This window comes from Centropristis striata, chromosome 9, assembly GCF_030273125.1.
Source record: "Centropristis striata isolate RG_2023a ecotype Rhode Island chromosome 9, C.striata_1.0, whole genome shotgun sequence".
Lineage (NCBI taxonomy): Eukaryota > Metazoa > Chordata > Actinopteri > Perciformes > Serranidae > Centropristis > Centropristis striata.
Genome location: NC_081525.1, coordinates 37,547,953 through 37,565,607, shown reverse-complemented (window position 1 = coordinate 37,565,607; position 17,655 = coordinate 37,547,953). Strand labels below are relative to the sequence as shown.

Genomic DNA, 17,655 nt, shown 5'->3' with positions numbered 1-17,655 from the left:
AAAACACTTTGCACTCTAGTCCACACACAGACACACACCTTTTTCTCACACCCATGGCTTGCAGTGTCACCGGTTAGACGGCTTCCCTGCACCCAGCCCTGCTAGTCAGCTAGTCGACCTCTCCCATGCACTTTAACTCTCTTTCACAACATTCTTCATGTTCATGATGAGACACCTGAACTTTTTTTCTAATACAAATTTTCTGAAAATCTCATTGTCTAAGTCTATGCTACGGAGTTTCACTTTTCTCAATTCCCTTTTCCTTTTCTGACAAAGTTTCTAAAAAAAGAAATCACTAAATATGAAAACAGACATGTGACTCGAGTAGCTCTATGTTTTCCTGAGGTTTCAGGATGTATGGGAACTCTGCAGAAAAAGCACTGGAGGCAAGTTGCACAGAAGCACATTCTGTTGCCAATTAAAACAAGGCCACGTCTCCACTGTGCAGCAGTTTCACTGAAAATATAAAAACAATCACTAGGTTCTAAGGTATGAACATGTTTTTCTGTTGATACATAAACTGAGAAAAGTTAATACCTCTGATCATGTTCGCACTTGCCTCCAACTCTCTGCATTAAAACAGGCTAATAGTACACTAGAAATGACTTAAAATGTCTGGGAAACAGAGGTTATTGTCCATCAGTTGTCCACAGTGGTATCATATTAACTGAAATTATACTGTAAATTATACCCCTGGTCTGACCTTAGGTATGATCCATGTGACATAATTAGGCTGGTCCGAGCCAAAAGGCCAAAGTGACTGTTTACTTACAACCGGCTGCTTTTAATACACTAAGGGGACTAATAGACACATAATTAGATTTTTGCACAATGAGCCTTTTGACCAGCAGCATAGTGCAGACAGGACCAGAGAGGCCAGACAGAGGCAATGTGTGTGTGTGTGTGTGTGTGTGTGTGTGTGTGTGTGTGTGTGTGTAGTTCCTATTTGCTTGTGAAGAGCACAAAAAATGACTGAGTTAATCAGTCTAACAGTAGGCCTGCGCTCTGTCAGCTGACTCTTTTAAACTGAGAGCCTCCTCTCTATTTGTCTTCAGGGCAAGAGGTCTGCTGTTTTTCTTTTATCATCAATATCATCATTCAATTCAGACGAAAAAATACTCTCTTCAGGAATGGAGACAGCTTGGCTGAGCAAGAGCGTGAGTAAATACAGCAGATATCTGATAGTCCCAGACTTCTCAGTACTCGTTTCCGAGTACAAATAAATGCTAAAAATTATATGTGATATTATTATTTATAACTGTAATTAAATAGAAGCAAAAGTAATAAAAACAATATTAAAATAAAACCGTCGAGGATGTGGTCCAACAGCTGCAAATGATTTGCATGTTGTTTCAGAGACAAATGCCAGCATGTATTGGCACAAAGCGCCGTTTTACTGGTACAGTATGCCTGTCTCTCAATATTAACAACACAGATATGAATTTGGGCGTGATTTATGATCAGGGCCTTATGTTTGAAAGTCACCTGACCAAGACAATCCAATCATGTTTTCTCCACCTGAGAAACATTTTCAAAGTTAAAAGCTGCCTATCATGAGCTGTACTTAAACAAGTCATCCTAGTATATACTTCATTATGTCATAATTAAGCCATACAGCCATCACAATACTTAGGTGTATTACAATTTTCAGTATTGTTAATTTACAGGTATAGTAGCTTGAAATTAAGATTATATTACAAATATTTTTTTTCACCTTGGAAAAAAGTTGAATCATATACTTCTAGAGACCGACATATTTCCAAATATATATACAGTGTTTCCTGTACGTTGATTAACACCTTAAAATAAATATTACATCCCATTACTCATACTACAACAATAAAACTGGCAACTTCCTTCCACCTCCGCATAGGCTGAAATGAAGGACGAAATTGTAGAAGAAGAAGAAAAAAGACAATTGCTCATGTTTCTCATCATCATGAAGAGTCTAACTGACTTTTATAAACTTATACAGACAATGAGCCCATTTACACCTGCAGTATAATGTCTATCTGACCTTGATTAGACAGGGGGAATGTCAAACACTGATTGAGGAATGTTTTTTTTTTCCTGCTTCCCTTTTTACAGAGTGTTGAAATTCCAAAAACTCTGGGAACAGACACACATTGCGATTCACATCACATTTGATGAAATATGAGCAGGTTCATGAACCAGCTATGGTGTGTTTTCGTTGGGAATTTGGCTCGGGAGTGGCAATGCAATTATAAAGATAGCTCAGTCTTAATTACAAACTAGGCTAAGCTGTCAGAATGTGGAAGGCATAGATCAAACAGGCCACTGCTCTCCTTCACACTACAGCACTTTTCCTTTAATGATCTGATTACACCACCGGTAGTAGAAAAAACTTACGCACAAGTTTCCACAACAGCATGGCATGTGCCAGGAAAAGAAAGGCAACACTAACATGTGTGGTAACAATTATGAGCCTACTTGTCATGTTGAATCAAGCAACCACGTTTCGTATTTTTTTCTCATGAATTACACTGAATATGTTCGTTTCTCATGAAATAAAAATGTCTTTTTATCGTCTTAACATCCCCCAGCAGCAACAAATCAGTGGGCAGTAGAATGTGTTGGCAATCAATTCTATAGCAACAAGAGAGTAAGTAACAAAACCCCGAAAATGTCCTAAATAACATCTTGGAGGTGGAAATGTGTGTGTTGGTATTGTTCCCAGTACTGGTGTACTTTGTCAGACAGAGCAGTCTTTTATTCCCTCTTCCGTGCCTGAGCAAAACCTCATGGTCCCGTGGACAGGCGGGGGTTGATCTAAAACCCTATTTCGGTACTGGCTTTCACATCCAACAATCCCCTTATGAGGTGTTTCTACTGCCGTGTTCTTATTATTGTTACAGTGCTGGGATGAAAGCATGAGTAAAACTGAAAAGTCTGTGAGTTTGATCACAATCTTACCTGCAGTATTCAGTGCCATTGCTGAAGGTGAGACATGTAGCGTTGTTAACACAAGGCGCCTTATCATCCACACATTGCAGAGCTGCAAGAGACAAGAGACGAGTTAGAGAGTGCACAGTCAGAAAGGCTTTTAATCAGTTTAATCTGCAAAAAACTGTTGCCCATCTTCACACCTTCAAAAAGCAAGAAGTTTCAGCAGTTTCAGGAACATCAGTTACCTCATTTGTTAAGGTCGCATGATAAATGGCTTACCCCTGACAACTCATTTACATTTTCAGAGTCATGGCTTCTTTAAATTCTTATTTTAAATTCTTTCTTTAAAAGATAGGCTGCATGTTAGCAAGTGTAATATAACTAAAATGAGAATAGCTGGAGGGTCCACCTTAAAAGTCAGTCCATCTTGGCTAACTACTTTTACTGTGATCCGGCCCTGCATGCTTTTGATTTCAGTAGTTGAACTTGAAAGCTCATTTTGATCAATTATAAACATAAGTTATTATCAACTAGTTTAGTGTATGAAACAAATAGCCTGCTTGAAGTACCAGAAAGTTGGTTAAGCTGGGTAACTCTAGCCTTCCTTGCAGTGCTTCACTTAAAAGCTGGCAGAGCTCAAAACTCATTCAGGGTTTCCCCTGAAAATTGGTCAGTAGAGGTGGTAAGAATTTCCCAACCCCTATGAGGGAAACCCTCCACATAGTCTACAAGTTTCTCCTCCTTTCCCCTTGTCCGTACAGAGACTATGTGGAAGGTTCGGCACCTATCTTACTAACTATGCAACGCCGGCCTGAAGTCCGCCTGAAGTCAGACTGTGGTCACCGGGCGGCCGGATGGCCAGGCAGACAGAAATGTGTCTTGACGAAGACAACAAAGCTCAACTATCTCCCCGCCAATGAAACACTCACAGCCAGACACATCAGCTATTGTGTGGCCCGCCAGAAACACATGGTTTAAGTAGTCTTCGTGGACACCATGCCAGACCAAGAGTGGTGTTCTCAGTCTCAATGTGATATGGTAACCAAAGAAAGAAGGCCACTGTTCACTGCATGTGATTATTAAGCAAAGTGGCTATGAATAATTAGCACTGATTGCACAAATGTTGCAAATCTTACCGTTTTGTTTTACTTTTAACATTTATAGTCTCACATGTTGATGAAGCCACACTCTGCAAAACAGAGCTCTTTGTACAAAACTGAGGGTAGGTCAGCTGATTTCATAGAAACGCCAACAATGTCTCCACAAAGCAGTCAATGCATTACAGGAAGCTCAGCAATGGTGCTACTTCCTGCGCCTAGATTAATCACAGTGTCACTCAAGATGTGTCTTTGTGAAGACACTTGACTATTATTAACCCCACTTGATATGGCATTACAATGTTTAAACCTACACATGTTTTGTTTTCAAGTGTTAAACCTTCAGTGTACAGTCTCTAAAGTGGTTTGGTCAGAGAGCGAGGGCAGACTTTTGCCTTAGAGCCAGGCTGACAGACATAGTCCATTAGACATGGGGATACCATACATAAACCACTGTGAAATTCATAATCCCAACAAGCATGCACACAAACGCATGCCTCTATGTGCACAACTGCACACACATCCACTGTGATAAAGTATCAGGCTGCAATACAAGAGACCACAGAAAATGCTGTGCTATTTTGGGACTATTTCTGTACCGAGCAGACATACAGTATGCACACTTGCAACGAGTCAACACACGAAAAAACATGCAGAAGTAATAACAAAAACACAGACAGCAGAGAGTCCACACATATAATGTGGTCAGATCAGTGCACAATGGAACTTTCACTTTTGGTTTTGATCATGTTTAAGTCTAAATTTAATGCAAAAATCACATTTTCACATCTGCTTCTGACTAAATCATAAAAATGACATGAGATTTAATAAATGTGCAGTAAATCTGGGAAATGCACTATATTGTATGGAGAGATACCAGTCCTCTAGCAGCAAGCAGACAACTGCAAAATCAGCAAAAGAAAGAATTATGCTGAGGGGGAGGAGGAAGGGCTGGGAAGACCAATGCATAAGGCAGAGGGAGTGAAAGAATGGACGCAGGACAGCACAGACCGGAAAATGCTACTCTCTTCCCCAAACTGGTTTGACGAGCTTCCCATGCACGCTGTCGTAATGCCAGACGCAATGATCTTACCAGATCTGGGACAGTCTGACTGCTATTACGCCATTTTAAATAACGCAACCAATTGCCTCATGATTTACAGGTCACAAATTCCCTGACTGGAAGTTTGGAAACACTTTCAGCAATCTGTCTCTCGAAAGTAAAACAAACAAAATGTTCACACAAGTGAAGGACCTGTGTGTATTGTGATCCTGACTCATATCAACAGCATTGTATCCTCTCTACCTGGCTGTTCTCACACTTCACTATCAATGAACCATGGACAGGAAAAACTTCCCAGGAATGAGCGCCTTGATAAGACCCAATCGACAAAGTCAACAGTGAAACTACAGGCAGATGGTGTGAGCTGAGAAAAAAACACAGTTAGCACAAAGAATGATTACTATTATTTGAATCCTTCCAAGTCCACATTCCTTTTTCTCATTTACTACCACATCATCGTCCAGCTGTGTGTGTGTGTTGTGTTTAAGTGGACAAGAAAAGAAGAACAAAACCAAAAGCAGGAGATTTATAGTGTAGAAAGAGAGCTGTGTGCTGTTAAAGGAAGCTGCTCATCAGCCGATATCAGCTGATCACAAGCTTATTGGCGTATTCTGTGACTAATAAACGCAAATATGAAAACTTCGTGCCAATGTGTGGCATGATTTAGAAAGTGTAAACTTTTTTATTTGATTTTTATTTAAATGATCAGCAATTGACTGACACTACTGATGTTTATTTGGCCCTTTATTTTATTTTGTATGTATTCTGAATTGTCTGAGTTTTCATTTCTAGAATTGGTTGGCATTATAATACATTATAATCATAATCTAAAACATGTACCATTATTACCACAAAATTGGTACATAGTTGACACAGAAAGGGTCTCTTTTAATTTAAATAATTCACTATATTGGCTGTCATATGGGTAATCTGTGATTTTTTTCCCCCTTTCATAATCTGTATTGGTGCCAAAAATCCTGTATGAGTCACTGGCTCTCATGTAAAGGTCGCTTTTCAAAGTTACAAAGTGCTTCTGAGACAAAGAACAAGAGACATAAAAATAAATACAATGGATACTAAAATGTTCACCAAAGATGGAGATCCTTCTGATGCGCTATAAGTTTCAGTATCTACATGTGACAAAGGAAAATGATTCACTTATGGTGCTGCATGGAAAATCATCCAAGCTGTAGAAATGGGTTTGTTTCCATGCACCTGTTTTATGTACAGCTGAACAAAAACAGAAAGCCCCAAAATAAGGGTAAAAATAGCAGAAGGTGTACGTCAGCACAAAGACTCTGGTTTTATGTCAGCTCACTTGCTTAAATCATATACTCTTACAATATCTCCGCAGAAGATTTCTTCATTAAAAAGAGAAAGATGTCCACATTGGCAGGAAGCAGAAATGTCAAATTCAAGGTTAAACTTCGTAACTCTTGAAAAATATGACAGAAAACATTTTTCCTAGCACTCCAGATCATTTTTTTTAATGAGTTTTTGAAGTTAGCACAGGTTATGGACAATATAAAATTGATACACCCTGTATCATCAAAAGAAATAAATCAGCCAGACATATTATAAACCAGCACCAGGGTTCAACACTGGCAGACACTTTCTAGTTTTCAGATCATTTAGAGTTTTGAGGAAAGACAAGGCTGTTATTGTTAGTGTTGCAGCTGGCTAACATCATCATTATCAATGACACTAATAACACTAATTAGTCTGTCAAAGTAGAGTGTTTCATTTAAATGCAGTGAGACAACTCAGACAACATATGCCACTGATTTCGGTGTTACCCTGACAGCTCCTATACAGCCACCAAAGGGTTGACATTTTTGTTTTTAATATCATATCTTCTAAACTATTGGATTCCGTGAAACTTTCCAACTCTGCTGTGTAAAACGTAAATAAAAACAAAATGCATCACATTCAGAATATGTGTATACATTTACAAAAAACAAAAGTTTCCCAGTTCGAGCATTAGATATATTGTCTTCCTATTGCATTGAATTTAGTGTAAGTTATAGAGGATATGCAAATGATTGTATTCTCTTTTTATTACGTTTTTCGGAATCAGGCATCATAAAGCACCCCTGTGTCTGAGTGCAGCCTCATAGCGCCATTAGCATGGCTTTAAACTCTTTTTTCATGATTATTTAAAACAACTCATGCATAATCAGGAGCTCTCTGTTTTTCTCTTCATTTAACTTTTCACGTTCTATTACTAGAAGCATTTACTGCGCTGTCCCCGTTGCGAGAGGACCTTGGTTTCTGTAAACTGTGGTGAACGGCTGCAACCGCAACTACTTTTGGATACTTGGTGACAACTTATAAAAAATGCGCTTTAGCTGTTCTCCTCTTTTAAAAGCTGGCTATTTTTCTGTGAGAATCTGTAAGCGCTGAGCAGTTAGTATGAATAAAGTCTAAATAAAGGAGAGGGCAGAAATAAATCACAGCTCTTAATGGTCTAGACAGAAAAAAAAAATTTAAAGGGAGACTTGGGTTGTTGTGCTCAGCTGGTATTACGCTGGTTCCTCCCTCAGCACTCGCCACTGCTTTGTCACCGACACCACAGCGGGTCCCGAGAGGGATCCAGCCATGTCATGAGAAGAAAAAAAGACTGTCAAAGAGGTAGAAAGAGGAGGGGCGAGGGAGGGAGGGAGAGAGACAGATAGACGGGCTTTGGAGCTAATAGCTGAGGATTGAGTTGGGGAAGTAATTACGAACTTTCAGACAAAGACTACACACGAATGGGTGTCCCTGAGCCCTGGCACACATCCATACAGCGGAGGGCAGGAAGTTGTTCGCGCTGAGTGAGGAAGTAACCCCATTTCCTGGAATTGCTGTACAAGCCTCTACATCCAGCAGGCCAAACAGTCGTCATGGTAACTTGCAATAAAATACCCTTTGCTCAGCATGGAAGGAGGGAGATGAGGCTCAAACTAAACACTATTACCCTGAGGGAAGCTTTACTGGCCCACACAAACAGCAGAGGAACCAAGCAGACGAACCAAGCTGGGGCTTTAAGGCTCCAGTCTCCCAGGTCAGCTTTAGTTTAGAGGGTGGTGACATACTGTAAGAAACAGGTTAGTGCCAACAGAAACAGCATCCCTGGTGTGTGATTACTAGGGCTGTCTCGAGTTCATCTCCTGGATCCTTATCAGGGCACATCAAGACATTTTTAAAGGCAACAGTATCTGCATGATTAAACTTGATCCAATTCCGATCCTTTGTTTAAAGTTCACCCATTGCACTCTGGGTAGCTGGGGAGCTGTCAGAGGCTCTGACGTTAAAACACTGAAACCTTCACTGAATTCACAGGTAAAACACAGACTGGCATGGAAATCTGCCAGTTGGTTCACTTAATGAAAGTGAAATTAAGACAGGGGACAAACATTTAGACTGGGACAGCCCCAGTAATTACTCAACTTCCCAGCTGACACAGTTGCCTTGCTGTTGTAATCACTTGGAAAAGTTTGGAGAGTCTCATTTCTAAGTGCTTGTTGGCTCAGTGAGCGAGTGAGTGAGTGAGTGAGTGAGTGAGTGTGTGTGTGTGTGTGTGTGTGTGTATGTGTGTGTGTGTGTGTGTGTGTGTGTGTGTGTGTGTGTGTGTGTGTGTGTGTGTGTGTTGGATAGAGAAAGAGACAGGCAGAAAGAAACAGGGAGAGCAGACCAGACAAGGCGGATGTAGGGACTTTCCCTAACTCATTCATATCCAAACTTTTTTCTATTATGATAAAAAAAAATCAGAACTCTTGTGCAGACGTGTTCAGTTAATCACATTGTTTTGACATATTTTAAACTGAAGAAATGGGGCATTCAAGCACATTACTGGACAGTGTCAGTGTTGATAATCATATTCATAATAAAAACATGTCTGCAAATTATTCTAACTAACCACTATTGGTTTCTGGGACACAAGCTGACACAGGGCTAGAATTAACTTTACTTAAAAATTAAATCAAATTAAATCAAATTATATTATGAGGAGTGAACTTTGGTACAAAATCTCCCTTTCATCCAATGAGTCAAATACTTTTTTCAGTGTATTTCTGGTAAAATGTCAGTATTACAGTACAGTACTGAACAGTAACAGCATCTATAACAGTATAATGGCCAATGACTACAGTGAAAAACAAAATCTCAATATGAGATTTATTTTCTCATATGAAAATACATTGTTGGAGAACCATGACAAATCATTTTCACAGGGCTGGTTTGGCGAGACTTCTCTCCTCCTCTCCCTTGGTATTTGTCTTTCTATCTCTTGCCTGACCGTATCATTTCTATGAGTCGCAGTATTAGTTAGTTTCCCTCATTCTACCTGATGTGGCCTGTTTGGTTCATTACTCCATGCGCCCTGCCTGCCTGTCTCCAGGATTACGGGGCTATGTTGGCCAAGGAATGCAGGCCGCAGTAATTCCCTGTTAATTTGTTAACCTGTTCAACAGTGCAGACACAACGCTCTGTAATCCCCTCGACCTTCGCAGCCACAAACACCACCTCCTATAGTAACAGCGCATGTAGTTCATGCGGGGCATGCACCGAGCTTCAATCACATTTAGACTAGTATTTATTTAATGCATGAGGATCAAAGTCCCTAAGAGCAAACTGCTCAAGCAGCCCCTGGCACTGTGTTATCACTGTGAAGCAAAATGGTAACATGCCAATGACTTCCACCTTGTCTGATATGCATGTCAACTTCAAGATCTAAGTCACAGTAGGTCTATAAGTTTCCGTCTATTCTAAGCCACCATGGCTACAGAGGCATTCACACATGAATGAATATGTGCATGGAAATAAAGACACATGCATCTGGAGCGCAATACCACAGATGTCCACCCACTGACTCATACAGTACGATGCATTATTTATTTACTACGCTCTCCCACTACAACCGACAAGTACGGGACCAAAACACATGTGGAGGCCTGGCTTTTTAACTACACTACTAATCAAAAAGGGTGGAGATCGCTCAACTTGACTATCAAAAAAAGCAATGGAAAATGTGTGTTTCTGAGACGACAGGGAGTGGATGAGAAGAGATAAGAGAGACAGCAAAGGGAGGACTTGGAGGGTGTCACAGAGAAGATGTCTTAAGCCAGATTAATAACACAGCCACAAGGCAGTGGGTCGAGCTGGTGGACAGTCAATAATGCAGTGTTGTGGGCAGCTCAATAAATATCTTTGTCTTCAGAGCACAGGGCGAAGCATGGCGCAGATAAATCACATTTCACACCAGGCTCCAGCTTGGGTCAGATGCAAGTTAACCATGGGCGGCACAATTGCTGGCCTTTTTCACTTTATATCCACAATGCAGTACATACACACACGCAAATAGATACACACACGCAAGTCAGCTGTCTGCTGTTTGCGCTGGGCAAATATATGCAAGCATCCACATGCCAGCACCAGGGGGGTAACCCTATGTCGTGTGCCACAGGGATGGCACCTACGCTTCCTCCAGAATCAGATTAGAACTATTAACCACAACACTGTGTACCACTGTACTGTTCTTCACCGTGTTCCTGCATCACCACAGAGGGACTTCATTGTCCTTTACAGGCCTTAAAATTAGGACTGAACAGCAAATAAGCATTTATTCTTTTTGGATAAACTTTCGTACCACTGACAGCAATTAGCAAAGCAAACCACTGGAACTTTATTGCATTGCCAAGTGTGTTACTGGTAGCTTAAAAATGTGTCACATATCGCCTTTTGCAGTCCAAAAATGACCCTATGGTTGCAAAAATTGACCTGTATTAACGTTTGAGACTGTCCTTCGCCCGCCCTCGAGCGACCATAATTATGAATGAAGTCATAGTATAAAACAGGGAAGTTGCACTAGAGGCGGTGGGACGTTGTTAGACGTGTCAAACCGACCATTGACTTTCACCCAGGAGAACGGGGTTCGTGTCCCATGTGAAAAGTAAAAAATGTGATTTGAACTTTACTGAACTTCCGTGCCTCACGTTTTGTGCATCACCTTTCAAAGTAACTATGTCACTTCCGGTAGACATGTCGTCCTTGTGACTACTTCCCTTCCGGGTTTACTTACATTCATTTACTGTTTAAACTGCCTGTCCTACTTACAATGACATCTTTTTGCTCTAAACCTAGATCAGGAGTTTTGTAGCCTTAATTTGACAAAACCGCAACCTTTATTTGTCACATGGTTCTCGTAACTACATCAATTCCTGCATTTGCATACATTTATTTACTTTTTAAACTGTCTTTTACCAGGATGTTTTTTCCCTAAACCTAGATCAGTGTTTGTTTGTTTTTTATCAGCAGTTTGCAGCGGTTTTCTGATTCACTTCCTTGTGCCAAATTGGTGCTGTAATTGGCAGGTTAAGATAATGCGAACCTATTGCTTCACATTAAAAGCTTTCAATCAGCAAACATCTGGCCGACATTTATTGTGAAGAAGCCAGAGGAAGTGCAGCTGTACTTTCACAGTTAGCAATTAGCTGTAAACAAATACTCTAAATAAAAGAGTTGCTTAAACTTGGTTCACAAGCGTAGTTTCACCCAGAACCTTTCAACTGTAGCAACAATTGCTGAGGTTTACACGAGCCAAGTGGCCTGTGAGTTTATCTGAAACAGTGGAGCTGAAAGTCAAACAATAGGACATTATTTTACTTGGGTTTTTTGTAATGTGCAGTTATCTTTTAAATGACATGTTTATGTTTAAAAAAATATACCTATACAAGAAGTTACGTCTCCAATATGTCTTGTTATGGACATAATGCGCAAAAATCTACATTTCAACAAGTTAGCAAAGGACTGCCAAACTCCTGACAGTTATTTCACAAAAAAATTGTCTACACAGCAATAAAGATGTTTTAGTGAAGTGGCTGAATACAAAGCTGCAGGCTACAGGTGTTTACAGCGGTATATGGGTAAACCTCAAGCTTCCTTCATGCCATTAAGGTAAACAACCCCCTTATTCTCTGCCATCCTGTCGTATGAAAAACCACAAGCAGTGATCACAGTCGCTAGGTACATTTTGGCACAGTGTTTCTATATATTCAACTTAAGTGGGAAAAAGAGTAAATGAGAATGGAGGCATGAAGGAAAAGTTAATCATGGTGCATAGAGTGTGTGTGAAAAGAGAGAGAGAGAGAGAGAGAGGGAGAGAGAGAGAGAGGGAGAGAGAGGGGGGGGACTGAAAAAAGAGGGAGGGAGGGAGGAATGTCAAACACCAACAACATTCCACTGCCTCTCCTTGCACAGCCTGCAGCACTTTTACATTGTCTTTTCCTCTTTTGTGTAACTTTTCTGTTCACAAGTCACCTATAGTCCATGAAAAAAACGTGAGAAAGAATAGCATGACTGCATGTATCAACTCTGAGGCAAAAGGCTGTGTCTTATTGCACATTTATCAGGCAGAAAACAGAAACATAGGAGGGAAAAAAAGCATTACTGTATCACTGGAAATGGTATATGATGGGGAATATGATTGTATAAAAGAAGGTTAAAAGTGACACAGTTAAAATGAGGTTTTAAATATGATGTCCAATATGTTAGGAAATTAAAGGATTACATGTTTCATATGTAATCAGTGAAATCTAACAGTGTTTATACACCTTTGTTTTTGCAGAACAGGTTTACCCTAAATTCCAAGTATTGGACAAACATGCATAGACACTTTCAGTCAAGTGTTTTTAACATGTGATTTTCTACATTTCATCCTGTTTGGTGCAAGAGGACCTTGAGTAATTCCTAATCCACTGACATCTGACCCAAGTCAAAGTATTTTAGGACCTGCTATAGTGCTTAATTAAAGACTGTAGTAGAAAGTAATGCAGCTGTGTTAAATACATGCACACATTTCTAGTAATTCTATGACAAATAAACAGCATATATGCCTGATTTTAGTGATTAAGATCATTTCCAATTTGCATCTAGGTCATCTGCAAGCATATCAGAACTATTAGTCCAATTTTCCACACAGTCCTTTCTTATTATTTAACATTTTAGAGCCTTTACAGCATGCACTTGCTTGACCACTGACCCACATTTCTGCACTGCAGGGTGGTCTAAACTCTAGTAACTCACATTACATATTCTACTAAGGGTTTTATTGTAAAGAGAGAAAAAAACCGGTTTCCTGGTAAGACTTAATCATAATGATGCTGCTTGATATTTGCCTTAAAATCCCCATGGTTTCCTCTCTTTTATCACTGTCAGCTCTCTTAATTCCGCAGAGCAGTCTAAACATGGTTAAGTGTCCATTTTGAATTCTTTCTCTTGCTCTCGCTGTTCAACATCTGGGCAGCGGTGAGACTCAACTGAGACTCAATAGTCAATAGTAGTAGGCCATAATATTAATATCCATAAGACCATAAAACTTCAAATTAGACACTAGGTGACGTCAGCTTCGGTTTTCGTGACTTTATTGGAGATGTAAAATCAAATTTTGGTCTTTAAAACTGAAAATGATCCAGTAAAGTAAGTAAGTTAGAAGGGATAACAGCAAAAAAAAAGCCCAAATAACGTCATAAAAGGCGAGAAGTGACATCCTCAACCAATCGGATGTTGCGTTTTAATAAGATCAAAGTAACATTATCATAAGTTATGTTTTGGGACACAAGTTCCTCTCAAAACCAAACCCAAAAAGGAACGAAACAACCACCATAAAATACGGTTAAAACTGTTTCTATATGTTAGACTAACCTTTAAAGTTACTTCCAGGAACATGAATTGCTTTTTTAAAAAGTAATTAACCTTTTCTAAGTACCCTAAAGTTAGTTAAACAGACACAAGTGTACAGTGGAGATGCTGTGTGTGTGTGTGCCCCGTGTCCCGCAGATGCAGCGGCAACAAAACGTGATCATGACAAGTTATGAATTATTAAAAGATAACAACACAGCTTTGTCGTAGTCAACAACTTACCCAAAGAGAGGTGAATGAAGCAGAAGACAAAGACTAGTGATTTGCCGGAGGAGAAACCGGGGATCTGCTCCATATTTTAGGTAAAATCCACATAAGGTCGCCAGCCCAAAGTTGAGCTGTCTCCCGGGACGGTGAGTTCTCAAAAAAAAGTCTCGTTGAAAATGTCTCACACACAGTTAAAAAACGTGGAAAAAACTACATTTACCGCCAAGTTACAACATGTCAGTATTTTTTACATGTGCTCAATCAGCCGTTGCGTTAAAAAATACACAATTCAACCTTTATTTAGTTACTTCAAGGCAGCGAAAAAAGTCTTCCAGCTCTCTAACGCGCACCAGCCAGTGGAGTCACTGAGTGAAGAAACACAAACACATATCCTTCCGCGGAAGTCAGCGGGGATCTATGATGGGCTAAAAAGATGATAAAAACTTCTAAAAAGGTTATATCTATATCTGAGTGATTCTCGCCGCTTTAAAAAATCCTATCACTCGATATTAATGTTCATTTAAGCTCGGACACGTCATAAAAACACACTAGAAGTCAAGTTTTTCATTTCTCTGTGTCGCCACGGCGGAGGAATTTTTTTTCTCATTTTTCTACTTCTCGGAGCCTGGTATGACTCAAAATTAACCCGTTCAATGATTTTTTTTTTCTTCTTTTCTCCCATGAACTGCACGTTTTTTCCCCGATATGTCTTTGAACACCCACTCTTTCCTTACCATGACTATTAATGCCAGGCTGTCTATCAGTGTTCAGGTCTACAGCGGTTTCAGGTGATTTAAAGGCATGATAATCTAGACTTTAAAAGACTTTAAACGCTAGACAAAAAGGTGATAAACAATGACTTCCAGTCATCACCTAAACCAACTATCTCTGCATGTTTGCTGTGGGTTACGATCCACACATGCTTTTGTTTCAGCGAATAAATGATGAAATAAAGTTTGCTTTGCTCATGCTTTTCCTCCCAATGCAGTTTACCTCCAGATTTTATTAGTCACCACTTTCTCAGGTTCAAATCCAGTTCCAAGTAATATTTCTAGTTTCCAGTCTTTAAGTCTCATGAATACATTTTAAAAATATAAATAATGTAAAGAATTGTAAGAAGAAGTTAATCAACAGAAAATTAATTGGCAACAATTTTGATTTTAGTCATTTAAGTTATTTTTTCAAGCAAAGAAGCCAAACATTTCTTGGTGTCACATGTTGAAATGAGATGTGTTTTCTTTTATTACATAACATTGTTAACTGATTTAAAGGTTTCCACTCTGGGTAATTATGGCATATACATATATATATGCATACACACACACACACACACACACACACATATATATGTATATATATATATATATATATATATATTCTCTAGATTATCAGAGAAAACAACAAAACAACCATCCAAATAATAATGTAATTAATAGTAATTTAACTTAATAAAGTTGCAGCCCCAGTCATCAGGTTAGATTTAATGCTGAGGTCATCAGTAATCATATAAAACAGTTTTCCCAATTTCTTACCAGAAGCACAGTTTTTAATCACATCATTGGTTTATTTTTTATGCAGAAAGGTTAAGAGCAATGTTATTAACATCTAAAATATAACTGAACCCAAACATTGCCCTTTAAATTCCCTCACTCATGCACGGATAGACACACTGGCTTTATAAACTGTTAGTGATCACTGTAATCCCAAACTAATTATCTCTTATCAGCCTGAATGATCCAGGTGTAAATCACTGGCTCATCACAACAACAAGACCACGTCTCATCCCAGTGATTTGTTTGTCTTTACACCCCGTTAGAGAAACATTGCAGAGCCTCCTGCGGCTGCGACCAGCCTTATGTCCTCTATTCAACCCTGCTGAAAGGCCTGGAACCGGGGGGAGCAAATTGATCTCCTCAGGGGTCCGTGCGGACAATGCTTTTGTTGCTGTGGCCAATGTCAAGCTCTTGCTCTTCATGCGTGGTTGGGTGTCAGGTGCTGGCACCACAACAAACGATGTTCCGGCATTTGGTCAGATGCTGTTTTTGTTGATAAACCACGTCTTATGTTTGCTTATTCTTCTCATCCTGCACCAAAACATATAAATCCACTGCCACAGATGCGTCGCTTTCAGAGTTATCCCTGCATTTTTTGTTTTGTCACATGGATTATAAAGTTGTAAATTAAATGTGGAATTCCTCATATACACTTTGATACGTCTCTTATTTCACAGTAAAGCCACTGGTCATGTGAGCCAGTAGTAATGTGATATAAATCACATCAGAGGATCACTTTGTCTGCAGCACTGTTTTCCTAATGATGTCACTCCAGATGTGGCCCTCTACAGTTTTGGGAAGCTCGGGGTGAGAAAGGGTGTGGATCTGCCTTGTGAGCAGAAAACTCTGATTAGTTCCTCCTTGCTATTGCGCTGATGAAAGGCTTCTAGCACAGAAGTCTGACACAGTTTCAAAGAAGAAAAAATAAACAAAGTGTTGGGAAAGCTCAGTCTCACTGATGCTTTAAATCCCTTTGAACCACCTTTGTGTTAAATACATCAACAACCCCAACTTTAAATCCGTCATCTGAGATTGAAAAACACTTCGAGTAAATCAGGCACCAGATCGCTAGATGACATAATTGCAGTTTTTTGTCTACATTGAATACATTTAAGAACAACATTGTACAATCCATTTTATTATCAGTAAATACTCTCAAGAATGAAAAGGAATCAGCAGTGTCAGCAGATCTTCAGCTTTAAAGAAACAGTGTGTAGGATTTTGGGCGGATTTTAAGTTTTGTTTTTGAGTTTGCTCATCTCTGAATTCAGGTTTTTGAACTTATAATTTTACATTGTAATAACTTTTAATCCTTACTTCTGCTAACTTCTGCAATGTGCTGAATTGGCACGATTGTAACGCCGCTATGAAATGTCAGCTAATGTTGTGACAACAATTTTGAGTTAGCATTGATACGCTAATGGCTACTCTTGTAGCTGTAACAAGCAGCGCCGCTAGCATCAGTTAGCCGCTAGCATCAGTTAGCCGCTAGCTTTCGCTAATGACCAAATTTCACCGCTTTCCCGCATTTCACAACAAAAAAATAAGAGTTATCAGAACTATTGTTCCTTGTTGTGAACCCCAACTTAAAGATATAAGTAACAACAACTCACCAACTTGTTTTTGAGCAAACAACTGGCTTCCTTTGTTGTGCTAACTTACATTATTGCCCTAAATGTCAATAATTTATATTTCCAAGTTTTACCAACTTAAATCACTGTTTAAGGGAAAAAAATACAAGTTGGCTTTTTTTGCAGTTTAGAATATAATACTGAGAACTACATTTTTATCAGTCTAAAAGCACCGGAAATCAAGAATTGTTGTGGTTTCATTAGCTAAAAGTTAGCCTTTCAAATCTATAATGGGAGCAAGTCTTCCATGGAGGCACCACCATGTTTCTACGGTAGCCCAGAATGGACAAACCGAACACTTGCTCCAGTGAGCCTTCTGCATTTTTACAATGGATGTAGAAAAGAAGTGGACATAGCCAACGTTAACCAACTTGTTTGTGGACTACAGTTCTGTCTGTGTTTCGTCATTGTTTTGGCTGTTGACATCTTGTTTTTGTGGAGCCAGAAGTGACCAAATTTGAGAGTATGGAGCTTAGAAGGACATTTTTGGTGACTAAAATGCTACAATTAACTTTTATGAA

At 39.4% G+C, this 17,655-nt stretch overlaps 1 protein-coding gene across 1 annotated transcript in view; it reads right to left on the bottom strand.

Annotated features, from left to right (window-relative positions):
- notch2 (notch receptor 2) overlaps nt 1–14,877 on the bottom strand; it is a 62,716-nt gene extending 47,839 nt beyond the window's left edge. The window contains 2 exon segments of the mRNA XM_059341406.1: nt 2,935–3,016; nt 13,966–14,877. Of these exon segments, the coding sequence (XP_059197389.1) occupies nt 2,935–3,016; nt 13,966–14,038 (155 nt within the window). The 5' untranslated portion in view covers nt 14,039–14,877.
- Between the last annotated feature and the right edge of the window lie 2,778 nt (nt 14,878–17,655).